This window comes from Amphiura filiformis, chromosome 3 (genome assembly GCF_039555335.1).
Source record: "Amphiura filiformis chromosome 3, Afil_fr2py, whole genome shotgun sequence".
Taxonomy (NCBI): Eukaryota; Metazoa; Echinodermata; class Ophiuroidea; order Amphilepidida; family Amphiuridae; genus Amphiura; species Amphiura filiformis.
Window position 1 is genome coordinate 50,031,191 of NC_092630.1, and position 15,544 is coordinate 50,046,734.

Sequence of the window (15,544 nt, forward strand, 5' to 3'; positions counted from 1 at the left end):
TTACTCCATTCACAACAAGTCGAATAAGAATCGAAACTATTTTGATATCACTTTGATCTTCATTGAAATTAGTGAGTAGTGTTTTGTGTTTCCTTTAAGTAAAAAGAAAAAATGTAAATCCTGCAGCGAATACTAGAAATACAGTCAGATCTATAAATAGCATTATTTATTTTGATGGGAAAATACGAATCGCGCCTCGTGGGCTGAAAGAAACTCAAGAAAATAGGTAAACAAACTGTATAAATTGTTTGCTAAAACTGTTATAATATAGATCGTTGTCGCTAAATTGATTGAATTTTGTCCTGGAAACTCATTTTGAAATATAGCAATGACATAAAGTGTATTTAACAATCCATTCTAGTACGAATTTATCTGACTGCATGCCATGACTGACATGACTGAGAATGAGATTGAATGCATGAATGAGAACAAAATTATGAACACTGTCACTGACACTGGGACTGTGTCGAGTGACAGTCACCTTGTCTGACAGTCAGTAGTGTACTGTACAGTAACATTTGATCAAGAAATCTATCCTCAATCAGTAAATCAGGCCACTGACTGGGGCTACTGATAATCAGTGATGGATGTGAGGATAGAGCTTAGATTTAAGATTAGAGCTACCGTATCTAAAATCGCATCAGAATCAAAACAAAAGCATGACACACAAGTCACACAGACATGTCATGACAATGATGTAGGTATGCTAGGTGAATTCAAATTTGCCATCAAACTGCATCATTTTACATATCAAATTAAAGCCCTTGAGTAAAGAAAGCCAAAACTGAAAACATTTTTGTCATAGCACTTTCCGTAACAAAGAAAGTTACATCTTGTCAAGGATTGACTTTCATCAAAAAAGATTCTGCTAGCAAAATTCCCCAAAATGGCATTTAGGGGTGTTTCTAGATCTTGGTCTCATGGCGATAGCAGCTTTTTTTAATGGAACTGCTATCAAAATCCTCTAAAATTCCATGTGCGACTTGATTATCACCATAAAAATCATATATTTGGGTCAAGTGAAGTATAGAAAACATATTTATGTAGGTTTCCTTCACCGACCTATTCTCGAAAAAAATTCAAATTTCTATGTAAATATGCATTGTGTTTGGGCCCCGGTCTCGTGAATTTCGCTGACTAGCAAATGTGTTAACTAAGGTTTGCCTGGGATACCTAAATGATGTGTACTGAATTTGGCATTCCTTTACTTTAAAATTAGGGTTTTTTATTTTTACATGTAATAGCTGCCTTCTGCACTGGTTAGGGTTAGGGTTATAACACCACTTCCACAAGGCAGCTATAACATGTAAGAATAAAACCCCCTAAAGTAAAGAAACACCCTAAATTTAAAGCAATGAAAATTCAGAAGTAAATAAATCCGATTCCGATCACAGACACAGATTCATTAGGTATCATGGGTATTGGACGTGACTCTCTACCACTAGCTTGTAGTAACTACTAATTTCGAACGTTTGAGGTCTTATCAAGTTGTAGGAAGTGCCTATTCTGTCGGTCCAACATCCGGGCTATCTCTAGTCTCGGGCCCAAACTGCATGTGGCTCACGGTTTGTTATGAACAACAGAAACCGGCTGTGAAGGAGGCTACATCATGTTGTTGGAGTGACCTTCAATTTCGGAAAAAACGACACTCGACCATGGAATTTAATTTTAAGTTTGTCAGTATATAAACGGTAAATCAAGTAAGTTTCTTCCACTCTGAAGACTTAGAAACGGTTGTTTGATTCCACTGACTATTTGCGATCAAAATTTATATAATGACAGAAATCATCAACAAAAATCGAATCAGGGACTAGTTTTCACTCGAACATCATCAACCGGAAGTGACGTGACACGGACCGACAGAATAATGTAAACTGTTTTCATCAGTATATGTGACCCACTCTGACGAAACCCGCCATATAAGTCACACTCAGCCATTTCGAGATGGCGAGTCAAAGTTGGGAAAGGGGTGAAAAACTTTCCAGATTTCGTTTTTCAGTTTCTATTATCTTTTTGATTCCTTAATATGTTTACTTTAACCTACCATTGAAAAAAAAAAAAAAAAAAATCTTTTACGTCTAAAGTACCCAAATCTAGCATTTTCTGAGCCAAAACTAGGTCCTTAACATGTCATTTTACAACTTTAAAGCCATTTTTCTTGCATTTGCTTTTTCTCTATGTGTCGCTTCCCCGCTTCCCATTGAAAGACCGTAGAATGAGGACCACATGTCCCAGAAACATTATTTTGGTATCAAATGAAAGCTGAAGACCTACACTAAATGATGACATCAAAAACTCAATTTTCAAAACTAGTGACTTATGTCTGGTTTTGTGGGAGCAGGTCACATATGTCACAAAAATTATAATCATGTAATAATTACAATATTGACAATTATTAATAAATTAACAAAATAAACAACCTGTTTGACGTTAGAGACGCACCGATCATGATCAGCAGTTCTGAATCGGGGGCCAATATTCTGAATCATGACCGGTAAAAAAGTAAACATTACAACTTTCAAGCTCACAATTTCACAAATCAACTTACGTTGTACAGATGGTGTAGGGGCAAACTTGGATTGCTCCCCTCAAGCCTTGAAATAAGCAGACTGGAACCAGGAGCAATTTGTTTTGAACATTGCTCCTGGTTCACTGGGATTTTGCAAGAACCAGGAGCAATTTCTGAAGAAACAGGAGCAACTTTCAATATTAAATCCTTTTCTGCATATATACAATACAGCATACCAGCACGACTGCATCAAGTGCAAAACTGTAACCAGGAGCAATTTATTTTAGAAAATTGCTCCTGGTTCATGTGAATTTTACAAGGACCAGGAGCAATTGGTGGCTTTACGAGGGTAAATTTGCTCCCCGCGCCCGCTTATTTCAAGGCTTGGCTCCCCTGGTTAGCAGAAGCTTGGTACTAAATAATACAATCTTCGATGACTCGGAACCAACAACAAAAAGTGACACAAATCATCACAAATCCAAGGATACACTTTAGCTGAAACGTATCTTGATGATGTTTATTATCTTCACTTGCTATTCTTCTTCTAGTTCTTGTCACAAATAATAGTTATGATGGTTCAGGTAAAGATTAATTGTGTCTTTACCGAGAGCTTTCTGCACAACAATACTTCAAAATACAAGATGTCAGCCTCCAGTGGCTACATGTGAACTGCAATGAGCCCTGAATGAGATATGTGCAAAGAGCCCTGGAAATGAATGAGATCAAGGGCGCACAACACTAAAGGTCGTGCGTCATGAATTGGGGTATAGGAAAAGGTGGCGGTGTTACATTTTTACATTTTTTTCAGGACATTCTATACCAGATCTCAAGAATGGAGAGGGGTACTGAACTAGTTTTGGTCTCATTTTGTTTCTAATTTATCTAGCTATCATTTTGGAAAGTAACAACTTCACACTACATTTCCTTCTTGAGATATTGCAATTCAAACGAAGTAGTGTCAGGGGTGGCTGCGAATACGGTTGAGGCGAATACGGTTGAGGCATGTGTTAAAGTATAGGAATATTGATTTTTAGTGCCTCTCGAATTTATTTTTTACTCTAACTTCGTAACCCAGCAAGGTATTGGGATGGATTATGTACCATTGTTTTGGTATTTATGTCTAGTAGGTAATGTGACCAATTTTACTCCAAGCTAGTTTAATTTGTTGTAAATGTGCTGCCTTCTGTGTCATGGGTTCTAGGCTTTTCCTATATGTTACTGTACTAAGCATGCATTTATGCTCCGAAATGTTCTGAATGTCATATTTCTTGAATAAGTTACCCTACTTCTGTAAAAGTTATCATTTCTTAAAAGGAAATTTGATGAGGAATTCAAATATGCCATTGGTTTTTGTGTAGGGCATGAAGGAAAAAAGTTTTGATTGAAAATATAATAAAAATCATAAAAATTTTGTATGACTTTTGAACACCCTGTATCTCAGTTAGGCAACATAACTCATTATTACAAGTTTGCTTTTTTTGAAAGTCTACAATGTTATTAGCACATCTAAAAAGGTTTTAACAGACCAGGTGTTTATGTAGTAAATAAGAGAGGAACAAAATTGTATACTTTTTGAACCAAAATTTAACTTTTCCACCCTATATGACATTTGTGGCACCCTGTATATTAACCAAATATTTGTATGTGTGTATTCCTGGTACTCTAAGCTTTACAGTGATATATAATTTTATAGGGTTTTGATGAACAGAATATGAATTAGAGGCTTAGAGCAGTTTAAGTACAAAAACATGTAAATTGTTGAATTTTTTAGTATGTAACGCATTTGGCCCCCAATTCATGGCGCACGACCTAAAACAAACTTTGATTTTGGTAAATGGCATCAACAGATGGATATAATTCCTTACTCTTGGTCCATAAAATTTAAGTTATTTAACAAAAACAAAGGTGAATTCCAGGGTGAATTACATGCACATCACAATGCGCGAGCCAGTTCTCATGCTTGTGTTGGTTTGTTGCTGTTTCTGTCGCTGTGTTGCTGACGTGACCTTGGGCCCGGACCTGGGGAAACCCCAACCTACTGTAGTGCTCCTGTCATAGTACGGTACTGTGTGTGGCGATCGCTCCAATTTAATTGAGAATGGCTTGCAGTTCAAAAAGACCCTGAAACCAGCACGCCCACGTGGCCTAGGGGTGTTTTGAAGAAAAAGATACGAAAGCAGTATTAAATATAATTATATGTACAGAAATGTGAAAAATAAATAAATAAATGAGATTGTATTATGGGCATAAATGGTCATCGCTGACGCAAGTATGAATTAATGTGTTCAGTATCGACACAAGAACAATACTAAATCAGTCTACAGAAAGGCCGAAGTAACCAACACAGTGGCATGCATGCCTCCGAATTCGGAAGTCATGCACGTAATTGTACTAATCTGGTTCTGGTTCTGAATTGGCTGATCAGTCATTTGCATTAAGTGCCATCATGCAGGTGTGATTGGGGTCAGGGTGTGGGAAACCATAATACTGCTCTAGCAATCTTCAATTTTTTGTGATTTCATTCTGGGAGTATTTCTGGATTAATAAATGAAGCATGGATCGGTCATTGATTTATACTTGAGAGAGGAATAATGTATCACACTTTTTGTGATGATACTGTGAAAGTCAAACCCTAGTAAGTTGTAGTAACCATAAATTACATGGACCAGCAATAAGCCCTTTCGCAAAGCCATTTTCCCCTCGCCAAAAAGGTAGCTCTTAAAATGATCAACAATATCAGGTAACAGTACCTTTGTACATTGTTGTAGCTTTTATAATGCCTTCCTATTTCTCCCATAAATTTACAGGTCTATGTGAAACTTGCTGCTAGTGCGATTTCCTGTATACATGTAGAACAATGTCATCAAAATGGCTGCCAACCCACTGTTCACTGGAGCTATCTCTAGAAGCAAACAGCCTGGCATTTATGGAAATAATGTCCTTCGCCAGTCAAATTTGAACGCTGGTGCTTCACCAAGAGGCACATCCACTCCAGCAAGGAAAAAGCCACGCCTAGGATGTAGCACACTGGTGGACACCATGAATGAGTCCGACCGTGGGATGATAACATGATCATTGATGATGACTTACTAAGGGTTTGTGACTTGGTAGAATCTCAGGCAACCCAGAGAGATCCTGTACCAAAACCTGCTCAACTTCCAGCGACTGCATCAAAACAAGCGGACGCCGGGCACGGTAGGAACACTAATAACAATGTGGCTCTGAGACCACACAGTACTCCACCATTTGCTGGTGGCCCAAGTACATCCACAAGTCAAGTTGTGAGTAAATTCACTTTTAAACACACTCAAGGAGCACGATCAAGTACACATCCATACAACAAACAAAGCAACGTAGCCAATTATGGAGCTAGTCAGAACAGCAAAATATACTATCAACCGCCTTCACCCACTTTATCAGGGGGTGGAAAACAAACAAAAACTGGTAGTCAAAGCAGATCTCGTAATAATTCAGGATCCTCCAACATTAACCCCAGGTCCCCTGTGAAACTCGGTGAACCTCCCAAGAATACTTTTCAACCTCACAAAATACAGAGTAATGTTAGCTTGTCATCAGCAAGTTTAGCGCATGAGAAACCTGTCTCAAATCATGGTCAATTCAAATCTTCAGTCGGTAATGCAGGAGGATCTACTTGGAAGTCTGGATGTGGACAGTTGAAACCACACCAGTCAGTTGTCAGAACTAACCTGACTCCCCCGCTGGCTCTGTAGCTACCAGGGAGTCACCAGACTTGCCAACAGCGACACAAGAAGGGAGTGCTTCTCAGAGGCCTAATCTGTACCAACAGCAGGTGGAGAAAATGCGACTTGAGCTGGAAACTAACAACAGACAGGTAGGTGCAGTATTGAAATTGATCCAGAGGAAAAGAGAATGAATCGAATCCAGGGAAGCTTTAATGCTAAAATTAAAAACATATGGATTTTTGCCAAATATGAGTACTGTACAACATACATGTACATGTAGATAGAGGCATTAGGAACATTATGCAAACATACACTAGTGCAATTCATAATAATTATGCTAAAAATAGAGAAAAGAAGAATAATCGCACACTCCAACATTCTGACATTATTCCACTAGTGTGTGATGAGTGACTTCTTCTCCTCAGTAAAATGACCTTACGAGTAGGTTTAATGTTGGCACTTAAGTATTGACAGATTATTTTGAAAGCTAAGTGAGGTACTAGTAAGATTACTAATAAAAAAATCCAACAATATTCTGATGGCAAGATTGTTCTCAGTTATCTTATAATAGAGAGAAGTTATTAATTGGTACCAGTACATGTAGATACCAGTCACCTGAGAGAGTAGTTATTAATTGGTTGATACCAGCGTAATTGCCTTAGGAGCCTTATTAGTTAAGGTAGTATGAACGGCTAATCAAGCTTGCAGCAAAATAGCCACAATAGCAAATTGGAATTGTGTATTAATTTAAAACTTAGCTGGCCTTTATTAAGTAGCATGTTTGCAATAAAATAAATTAAAAACCAGATTTATGCAGTGGGTATAAAGGAGAGAAAATCACATTAAGCTGATATGAAGAACTTGGCAACATGCCAAAAACATGCCGTGTGTAAAGTCTATGGGGTTTTCCAAGCACAAAAAATTACATAAGTCAAAAACGCTCTTTTGGAAAAAATTAAAAATTGGCAGGTGAGTTTTTCTCACCCATCTCCACATTCTGTGTCATTTTCAAACAAATCTGAGCATGACGCCGTAGCCATTCATACTTGAATGATGCTAATATTATTATTATTGTTGTTGCATTATTCATCCTCAGCTGAAGGTGCTCAAGGAGGAGCGATACAGCAAGGACGGCGAGATCAAGGTTTTACGTCAAAACCTGGACAAGTATAAGTCGGATGTTAGCAAGTTGCAGGTAGATAAGGTTCAGATCGAGGAGAAATTCAAGACACACCAAAGCACCAAAGAGAAGGATCTAGCGAGAGAGGTGAGCACTCAGCATTTGTGATACCAATGGAGGTATTCCATGAAATTGTCACCTGCCCTTACAAATTTATGTTAACTAATGTTGCACAGTTACATGTTTTAAATACCTTTCAGTAATGTTATTGATTGCAATCAGTATGATCTAATGAAGCCTTATCTTGCACAGTGTTTTACTGATTTGTCTTGCCAGTTGCCACAGTTGGTTGACTGATCACACATATTGTGGAGTGCCATATGGAAATAAACAACTTGAAAATTCTGATAGCTAATGGCCATGAATTTGGGACATATTTGATACGGATGGAATGATTTAACTTGCTTTTAACCACAATACAATAACTGCAAGCTTTATTAACTTGTGTAAATATTACATTTCCTGAAAAACAGGTGGAACAACTACGCACACAACTTGAGTTCAAGAATGTGGAACTACGTGAAGCACAGGATTCGTACCGTAACCTTGAGCATAGACATCAAGCCTCAGATGGACCAGCAGCCTTCCCGGTCTCAAGCCAAGTGACCCCACCTAGACGCAGCCTAAGAGTAGCCTTAGGAGGATCCAGTCAACAGACCAAAGTGGAGAGATCACCAAGGAATGGTGGTGGTGATATCTTCCCAACTCAGGAGTCGTTCATGGAGAACAACTTTTCTTCAGGGACCAAAAAGTCACCAAAAGTTAGAGGGTTAATGTTGTCAACAGGTCAGAGGAATAGCCCAAGAAGGATGCCTTCATTAACTAGTCCTGGTTAGTATTGAGACTGATTAAATTGAAATTTATAATTTATAATGCGCTACGCACAGGCACAACGCCTAGACGTTGATCCACAAGCCTCGGTACACTTTACAGGTTGTCGCTGATCACTACGGCCCCACATCATTCCATAAACCATTAAACAACAATTCAGTGACTTTGCTGCTTCAAGAGAGCACACCCAAGACATTCCACAAATAACCATCGCAACCAGGATCAGCTCCCCGAGTTTCGTACGGGGTACAACGAGACAAATTAGCAGTAAGTTCCTTGTCCAGGGGAATTTCAAGCTAACTTAATTTTTCCACAAGAAGAAATTAGGCACCGCCAGGTTCGAACCCGCAACCTCTCGCACCATAGTCGAACGCCTTATCGATTGAGCTAACTTGACTGCTAAGGCTGAAAGATGTTTTGTTCAGATTTTGTAAGTCAAAATGTGTCTTTAAAGTGAGTTAACCCACCTTTTCTTCACACACAATATTCTATGGGCCTTCAAATACATGTTTTGACTCTCGTATCCAAAGGGCTTGGAATGCTGGCATGAGGGTTCAAGATCGGCCATATCAAAGCTGCTGGAGAAATATAACTCAAAAATTTGGAAACAAATTGTTTTAATGTTATACCTAATTGTAAGATAGAAATGGAATATGAAACAATCTGATTACCCACATTTATGTATGCATAATCTTGACTTGATACAGGGAAAGGAACAGTTGCACCAGTGGCACCAGTGGAGCCAGCACCCGCAAGCCAGACATTCACTCCAGGACCTGTTGTATGTGGCACACCAAAGAAACAAACCTCTGAAGAAGTTGCTGCTGGCCCAGTGCTTTGTTCACGTTTACCGAAAGGTAAGTTAACTTAAGATAATATTAATTAATAACAATGACGATTATATTTGATACCGCGCTTGATGACCAAAGACAAGGACTTAACAGTCAACACAGCAAAATTAAATTCAAGCATACAATGTACAATAATGTAAAGCTTTAAAAAGTATGGTGCTTGAACTTTGATCAAGACCAAACATACCAGGAGCAACCTATTTTCCCATCACTTTATCAGAGACACCACACAGGAAAAGTACAGGTTAATGTACATGACATGAATGTAATCAATGCTTTAACAACTGCTCTATGGGAACCAGGTTGTATCTGAATCTGTATAAGATATCACTTTGCAGTTGCTGCAATTATATTATGTTCTAAGTCAGTCTTGTAAACTTTTTCTAAATAGTCTGCATCAGAGGAACTCAATTACTAGGCAAACTAATGGAGAGACCAAGCAGTTTGAATCTCACAGAATGTGACGGTGAGGCTTACGGTAGAGGCTTGCTGAAGTTGTTCAGTAAAGATGTCACAATGAACCTTGGTGTGGCGGTTGTGGAGAGAAATTCAGGAAAGTTATCACCTACTCAGACCAAAAGGTAAGACTATTGATTGTGTAAAGAAGAAAAGATTTGAATCACAACTGTTTTGTGTTTATAGGACTAGATGAATAAAATTGATATTGCAGAAATATTCTATTCAATTACAATGTGTGTATCGTTTATGTAGAAATGGCGTGATTGAATATGGTCTGTGTCCAACTCATTTTGCTTGATCAAAGTATATAAAAGACAATAGAAACTGTTTTTCTTTCACTATATAAGTTATTGTATTTCTACAAATACACCGTTGGTTATCACAGTACCGGTGCAGCTGGTCCCTGTGTGAATGGTAGAGCTTTCGTCAGATGTGTGTCTGTTTTTATCAGGACTATTTTTTCACTCTCTTTTTGTCTCTCTCTTGTATTTTTAGGTCACCCAATGATAAATCACCCGTCCATATGCCACTCCCATGGCAGTCATGCACTGAGAATGAGGACATTGCCTACAGGTCTCTTCATTCCATTCTTAATCCACCTCACAATTCATCCGATGGTGATGATACCCATCCTAGTGACAACACTTCAGACTCTTTACTCGGATTGTTGCCTTTGATTGAAGAGCGTCTGAATCGGTATCTGGAAGCTGTTCAAAACTTAACCATCTTATGTGACAGTGTGCCATCATCCGAAAACGCCTCCACTAGCACGAGTAGCAGAGGGAGTAGCAATCCAGAGTGTTCAGGAGAAGTCTCCTCTCCGTCATCCAGTCCTGGTGGAGGAGAAGGCAACTTGCTGCTTGCTAACTTGGAGGCATCCGCAATCAGCTGTTTGCAGACATTGAGTTGTATGGTGTGTCATAGCGAGGAGGTGTGTAGAACATTGCTAAGTGGTGGTGGTGGTGGTGGAGGAAATGTGGCGAGGGAAGATGCATTGGACCAGTCTGATATCTCCATTATGGAAATTGACCCATCAGCTCCACTTATAGATGTAAGTTAGATGAAGCAGAATTTGTTATTCACAGTGTTGCAGTACCATTGAACAAAACTCTGAAGAGACCATTGAGGTTGAGGTGGACTATGAAGTGATTGGAAGTGGTTTTTCAGCTTAAAAATTATAAGAGCTGCAAAAGCACTACCGCAGACAGCAGAGTAAAATGCTCCCATTTTGGACAATCTGCTACACAAATTTCATCTTGTATAGCAATTTTTTACAATGTAAAAAAAAAATGTAAAAAAAAAAGTAAAATGTGGAAAACAAACAAACAATGTAAACATATGCTAATATCATAAGAACATAACCTAAATAATGTTTTTGCAAATAATTGATGTGCCCATTGTTCAAAGTAAATCGAACAGACGAACACTGACCGCAGGGAGAGGCTGAATCTGAAATTGTTATCATGTTCTCGATGTAACTTCTTTCTTCTATCATTTTGTATGTTAATTATATTTTGCTTATTTCTTGATAGCCCACACAGGCACCAGGTAGACAGATAGATTGCATATCATCAGCCATATCACACTGCAATAAGTTACAGCTACTTAATAAGTTGATCAGACTAGCCTCCATACAGCAACCCAAGCAGGCTACCAGTAGTGCTAAAGGATCAGTTCTTGAAGGAACACTAGAAGTACTTGCTGCATTAGCTAGGAAAGCACACATTCTTGAACTCGATAGGTAAGAACTATGGCTTTAATATAAAGCTTGTTATTGAAATCTGGTATATCAGAATGCCTAATGAAAAGATATCAAGATAAACAACAACAGCTGCAATATAATTGGTAATCACAATATATAAAAAACAACTTTCCAGATCACATTCTCCATATTTCATCCTTGACTACCTGTTACATTATTTTGATTTCAGATTGAAGCTATTGCTTATAAATGACAATCTAAGTGTAAACCTGCAGAGTGACTCCAGCTTACTGAAAGCTTGTCATACCCTGGACATTATGACAGCTATGAGTAGATCCTATGACTTGTTGAAACGGTTCTGTAATCAGTCAGGTAGGTAGAGGATTATCATTATATATGCCGGTCTTAAAGTAGTTTGAAGGATGTTTTATCATAATTAATTGTACATTATTATGTTCTTTGTACGTTCCAAGGTGGTTTTCCTGCTGAATCTTGCCATTGGCCATGTAAAGAGGTTGAAGTAATTTGTTTGTAATTCTGCAAGTCTGAGAACACAACAATGAGGGTTAATAAAAACACTTAACATAGGTGCAAACCTATAATTTGAACCTTGGAAAGTTTATTATATTGATGCTATATTTTATACTTATATACTTGTTAATACTGAAGTAAATATGTATTCCCCAATTTTTCAGATGCTTGTCAGCTTTTGCAGCTGTATCAATGTAGTCTACGTGGTATCAAAGGTAGCACAGATGCTCAGGTGACATATATTACATCCAAGGTAAATGTGATTCCCAGGCTTATCTTGTATTCGTGTAATTGACTGTAAAATGTATCTTTGTATGTGGTCAAATTTCAATTGAATATATGAATACAAAAGCCACCCAAGTCCATACTTTGGCCAAATTGAGTTAAGCGTGGGAAAGTGTTGCTATACATAGGCCTGTCATATGTATGAAAGAACAACTCAAATTCATCCTCTGTGTCTATTGAGCATGTGAAAAATAGCATGTATGAAAGAGTCAACCCAAGTCCATGATTTGAGTCTTGAAACACATTGATTGACATCCAGTATGTATAAAAGTCCACTTGTAACACATTCATTGCTGGAGAGTGACTTTTGAAAAAAAAATGGGTTTAATCAAGGAAAGTGTGTGGTTTATATTACATGGCAGAATGCTTATCAACATTATACATAACTGTGTGCTTTATTTTGTATTATCTTACTAGTGGTAATCTCATTCTAACATTATTGTCTTTGTATATGATTCAAAAAACCACCCAAGTCCAGAATTTAAAATGAACCCCACAAAGTCCCTTAAATGCTAATCGTCATACCTAATACAGTTTAACTCACCCATATGCACGTACAACTTACCATATTGACCAGGTAAATCTAACTGAAGGAATTAAAATGATACACAGATTTTTTTCTCAAAATCACTTCCCATGGACTTGGGTGGGTTTTGGATTCATGTATTCAATTGAAAGATTAAAAATAAACGGAAACAAGTGTCCATTGACTTGTTCAAAAAAGTGTCCATTGATTTAAAATCATTTCTTTGTTCCAAATTTGCTCTCTATTCATTACTTGAATGGGAAAATGGCTAAATAATAATGTTTGTGATATATATTTAACAATAACATCAACATGTATCCTCATATATATTTACATGCCTGACCTGTCTATCTTGCTCTACATGTTGCCTCATCCATCTAATCTTGACTTTTGTTTTACAGGTGATTGATTTGCTTGTTAACATTGTCAACACTCACAACTCAGGGGCAACTTTCTTATTGGAAACCGACTGCCAGTGTAGCATGGAGGTAAGCAACACTTGATTGGGTGAAATATATCTGGTCATCATGTGTCTACAATGTGTGGATCCTGGGTTTCTCATCCAGAACTCAGTTTGACCAAAAGTATCCTGTCATTGTGTGTCCTGGAACAATCTGTAGTGTATGTTGCATGGGAACGCTTACTGTATGCTCTGCTGATCATGTGCGTGGGTGCTAACGAATGTGCTGTTAGCACCGCGCATGTTGTATTGTGGGAAGGAATTTTGGTCAAATTGACTTCCGGTAGAGAAACCGCAGGATGCGCATATTCTGTGTAAAGTATGCATAAGTATGCTGCTTGAATACAATTTTTGAATATCAAAGGTATCAATTGGGCTTCAGAATGTCAACTTTGTATCAGTTTTGACCACCTTTACTGCTTTAGTCAGGGATGGTTCCTGTGAAAATAGACCTCTGGCAATTACTTGTATTTTTCGTCTTCTACGTGACTGAACCAAACAAGTTTTGATTGCTCTACACTAGAATTTATTGCTGGCAGAATTTATTGCTGGCAGAATTGGGTACAGACTTATTAAAATTAACCATGTCATACAATAATGTACATTTTGCATACATCAGGCCCCCCAAAAAAGGTTTGTCTCAAAGCTCACAAGTGGTTTGAAAACAAATGCGAAATGTAATTTTTTTTTAAATTCCCGACTTGGTATTTTTATGGTAAAATAAAATAAAATAATTTTCCGCATTTCTTTTTTTTTTAATAGCGCAATTTTAACAAATGTGCACGCAAGCTTTGAGACAAACCTTTTTTTTTTGGCCTTATTGGTACAGATATACAACCAACCACATCCTTTGCATGTATAGAAATGTTTATCTCGATGTAACAATGTTCTTTCTCATATTACCAGGTTATTGAAGCAGTATTACTTGTATTACATAGGGAGTACAGGATCTACAACCAACAAAACCAGGCGCAGGGGTAAGACATTTCATTTAGACAAAATAATGTATGTGTGACTTTTAAGAATGTTTTGTAAGAAGTTGGAAAGTTATGAAGATGACAATTGATGTAAGGGCTCATATTGAAATACCCTACCACGTTTTCACACAGAAAGAAGGTAGGATTCCCCTCGCTAAGCGCGCGCCTCAGGAAAGCTCGGTCATAAAATGGATGGATTATATGCATCAGTGATACACCCTGCCCAGGATTTTAACAAAAGAAGGCTAGCACAGGAAAGCTGCAGGATGGCGCACACCTTCCTGTGTAAGGGAATTTCAATATGAGCCCTAATGTAACTAACATTTCATTTCTAATAGTAGACTAATCCAAATGGGTAAAGAATTGAGTCCCTTTCAAAATTCTGTCTTGTATGCTTGTCTTTCAGTTTCACCTTGTTACGTCAAGCAGTTATTCTTCTTCACTCATTGATGACATGCACAGATCATAAATTGGACATAGAGTACATTCAGTTAATTATTTGTCTCACAAGGTTGTTCAGAAGGCATCCTGTCACTGCTGAAGCTGAAGGTATGTTGGCAATGTAGTGAGCAATTCTGTAGTACCGTGTGGTATTAGAGAAATAATTTGATGGGTATTAATGAACTGTTTGCCTTCTGCACATTTGGAACTGATCAGCTGTGACCTAAAATAGCCTTGCAGGAATGCAGGATGTTGTGTACAGTTATGAAGAAGAAACAGAAAGTCATGCAAATTCTTTCCGATGTGGATGGTCTTACTAGGTTTTGGGTACAGTGAGGGTATGGGAAATACCATGCATTAAGTTCCATACTGAGCAAAAGTGAAGGCTGAGCCAAGTATAAAAATCCTCCAAATATTCTGTGAAACTATTATTCTTGGATTGTGTAATTTTGACTTATTCCAAAGGATGTAAAAGGGTAAATAATGTGTTCACTGTCCTGTCGTAGTATAAGTTAACACTGAACTATACAATTTTTCACTCTGATGTGGCAGTGACATCAGTGTGCTAACGTTCGCTCACACGCTTGAAGGCACTGCCTAGATAGTAGATACGCGCACGAAACAGCTGCTTCAACATGTTAAGGTCACTGTCACATCGGTGAAAAATTAATGGTATAGGTCGATGTGTTGACAGACTAGTGCTGAACCTCTTTTATCAGATATCCAGGGTCAGTGACAATTTGATGGTTGTATTTAATTTCCTTAAACATACATTAAATTGGCATGCATGCAAGAATATGCTCATAATATGATGAACATTTAAACAAATACTTTTTACTGCCTTGATTAGTTTGATGTCATTTCAATTAATTTTTCCTTGTAATTAATTTTCTACAGCAAATCTCCTGTTGGATTTGTGGGACAATGAAGATGATGAAGAAGAAGAACATCTACAGGAGGACATGGATGTTGCCCCTTAGCAACGCTTGCAACTTGCCTTGAGTGACCTTCAACCAAATCTGGGTTGTCTGCAATCTTATTTTCATTTCTTTTCCCCCAACTGAAATTATCCTAAAGAAGAGCTATAG

General features: G+C 37.8%; 1 protein-coding gene across 1 annotated transcript; it reads left to right on the forward strand.

The window, feature by feature from the left end:
- The first annotated feature begins 5,577 nt into the window (after nucleotides 1-5,577).
- Nucleotides 5,578-15,544, forward strand: LOC140147304 (ATR-interacting protein-like). The gene is given in 14 exon segments (XM_072169082.1): nucleotides 5,578-6,226; nucleotides 6,229-6,362; nucleotides 7,310-7,480; nucleotides 7,867-8,224; nucleotides 8,932-9,081; nucleotides 9,467-9,656; nucleotides 10,030-10,585; nucleotides 11,067-11,275; nucleotides 11,466-11,608; nucleotides 11,932-12,020; nucleotides 12,980-13,066; nucleotides 13,945-14,015; nucleotides 14,422-14,564; nucleotides 15,354-15,544. Coding segments are annotated over 14 exon segments (3,033 nt in total). The 3' UTR covers nucleotides 15,437-15,544.